This window comes from Felis catus, chromosome D4 (assembly GCF_018350175.1).
Source record: "Felis catus isolate Fca126 chromosome D4, F.catus_Fca126_mat1.0, whole genome shotgun sequence".
NCBI lineage: Eukaryota > Metazoa > Chordata > Mammalia > Carnivora > Felidae > Felis > Felis catus.
The window spans coordinates 32073358-32075729 of NC_058380.1; the positions used below are offsets into that span (position 1 = coordinate 32073358).

Consider the following 2372-nt stretch of genomic DNA (forward strand, 5'->3'; position numbering starts at 1 on the left):
CTGGATTGAAGTCCTGATTTTTCCACTGCATACATTACAACCTCTGAGTAGAAATAAGGGATATGGTGGTTTTACATCCTGACAGAACCTATCCAACTACCATTTTACTTTGCAGACCATCTCCTACAACTGATAACCATCTATGTAGACAGACATGCTTTCCGAAATGTGAGTGGTTGCTTGGAGAAAAAAAATGGAACTACAATATTGAAAACCATGCCCATTTCCATGGCTTACTCCTTCTCTCCTGAATTCTCACAATACAACAGTCTCCATTTTTTGTTAAGCTTAAATTTGCTGCAACTATTACAGATTTACTTTTCTCCTTCTCTCTACTCCCAAAAATAACAGACAGCTTTTAGTGGAGAGATTCACTTTCTGAGTTTCACCATCCCAAGCCTCTGACATGGTTGATAATTTATGCCATGTGAATACATTAGTCACCATCTAGACTCAAGAGTTATGAGGAGCCTCCAAACCTACTTTATGAGTAGTCCTAAGAGTTTCTTGAGGCCCTTTGGTAACCTGGGAAGGGAAAATGGAGACAGGTCAAGGCCAAGAGTTCTAGACTCTCTGCCCCACTTTGGGGCGGTTTTTAATTATTTTATGTATTGAGCTTTTTCAGAAATTTTCTGTTTGTACACAGGGCTCAACTGATTTTCAAGAGTTTGACAATATCTGGTGTCTGTAAGGGAAGTCAGACTTTGTTTGAAAGTGAGGACTTACCCCCACTATAGCAGAATTAAAAGTACCTCTCTTCTCTGACAATAATGGGCCCACTGCCCACCTTACACGATCATTGTGACGTCGAACCACCACCCACAGTGTTAGAGTCCTTGCAGCTGACTCCAGGTTCCTTCCACTTTTTCCTTCAGCCAGTAAGTGTTGCCTCTGTGCCCCGAAGCCAGAGGGGCAGGTCCCTATCGCTGCCCACTCCCTACCCTCTACCCAGAAGTGGACCCTCCGGGCTGAGGCATCCATTCTGCATGTCAGAATAACGTCTGAATACCCAACCAGCCGCCAAGGCGTTTGGTCCACTTAATAAGACATGGATGCATCGCTCCCAGAGTCCCACTCTGCAAGCCAAGGGTCGGACTCTGCAGGTTTAGATTTCGACTCTGTTGGCCAAGATTATTTCTCCCCTGGCTACAAGTATGACTCTCTCTACCAAGAATTGGACCTGGACTCTCTTCATGAAGATCTTCATTTCCAGTCCATGCCAGGAATCATGACAACAGAGACCTTGGCAAGCACACATGAATCCCACCCAACTGCTGAACTAGAGGATCTCACAGAGGCTGAAGGAAAGGAGATCAAATCTGAGCTCACTAAATTAGACGGGAAAATTGTAACCTTACGCCGTGCCCTGGAAGTGAAAAAAAGACATTGTATGGAGCTCAAGAGAAAGCTGGGCCTCATAACCTTTGTGGGGCTGAGGCAGAATCTGTTCAAAAGCTGGCACGATGTTCAAGTCTCCAATGTCGACATGAAACAAAAGATGTCAGCTGCCCTGTCCACCATGGGCTCTGCCATCTGCAGGAAGCTTGGAGACATGAAGAAGTCAGCCACATTCAGATCGTTTGAAGGTCTGATGGGGACAATCAAGTCTAGAGTGGCAGGTGGCAGACAGCTTGGCAGTGTCTATCTTCCTTCTTCAGCTGTAATAGGGATGATCCATTCCCAGCCTCAGGGAGGAGAGACGATCCACTCCTACTTTCCAAGAGTGGGAGTGATCCAGTTTACTGAAGTGGAGTTGTTCTGGTTCCAAGGAGTGGAGACGATCTGGTTGCAAGCAGTGGGCATGACCTGCTTCCCTTTCTGGAGCCAGTATGAACCCCTTGGTAATCTTGCCTGGCCACCTAACCAGTGCAAGAACTCCCTTTCCTCATCACAGTTGTGACTCTGCCTATCATAAATAAGCGATTAAACCACAGTGGCAAAGTTAATTCAAGAAATGGGCAGAGTTCAGTTTTAAGAAAAGGAGTTCCCATTTGTACATAGGTATTTGCTGCTGTTGGGGTGGAGAACCCAACATTTTGTACCCAGTTATTTTACACTAAAGTTGGTAGATGAAATGTATCACTATACTAGCCTTTCTGGAGTTGCATTTAAATGGACAGGACAATGGCTTTAGAGGGACCTTAGGCCAAAGCCCAAAATCTTTTTTGGAAAACTAGTTTATCAGAATGCCAAAGTAGCTTTCTTTTTAGAACTGGGAAAATGTATGAAATAATCTGTAATTTTATCCCCTCCTCATTTCCTTCCTTCCCTAAATCTCAGAAGGAACTTTGAAAGCTCTACCTGGCCTACAATTTTTATTTTAAAAAGATGATCAAGAACACTCTTTTCTCTCTAAGACCCTCAGAAAGGAG

The 2372-nt window shown here is 44.4% G+C and overlaps 1 protein-coding gene across 1 annotated transcript; it reads left to right on the forward strand.

Annotated features, from left to right (window-relative positions):
- Positions 1-839: 839 nt before the first annotated feature.
- On the forward strand, positions 840-1946 carry TPD52L3 (TPD52 like 3). Its single transcript, XM_006944340.4, has one exon. The coding sequence runs from the start codon at positions 1049-1051 to the stop codon at positions 1898-1900; it is 852 nt and encodes a 283-aa protein (XP_006944402.2). The 5' UTR covers positions 840-1048; the 3' UTR covers positions 1901-1946.
- The last annotated feature ends 426 nt before the right edge of the window (positions 1947-2372 follow it).

Coding starts and splice junctions, on each gene's coding strand:
- TPD52L3 (XM_006944340.4), top strand. CDS start 1,049: ATGGATGCATCGCTCCCAGAGTCCCACTCTGCAAGCCAAGGGTCGGAC.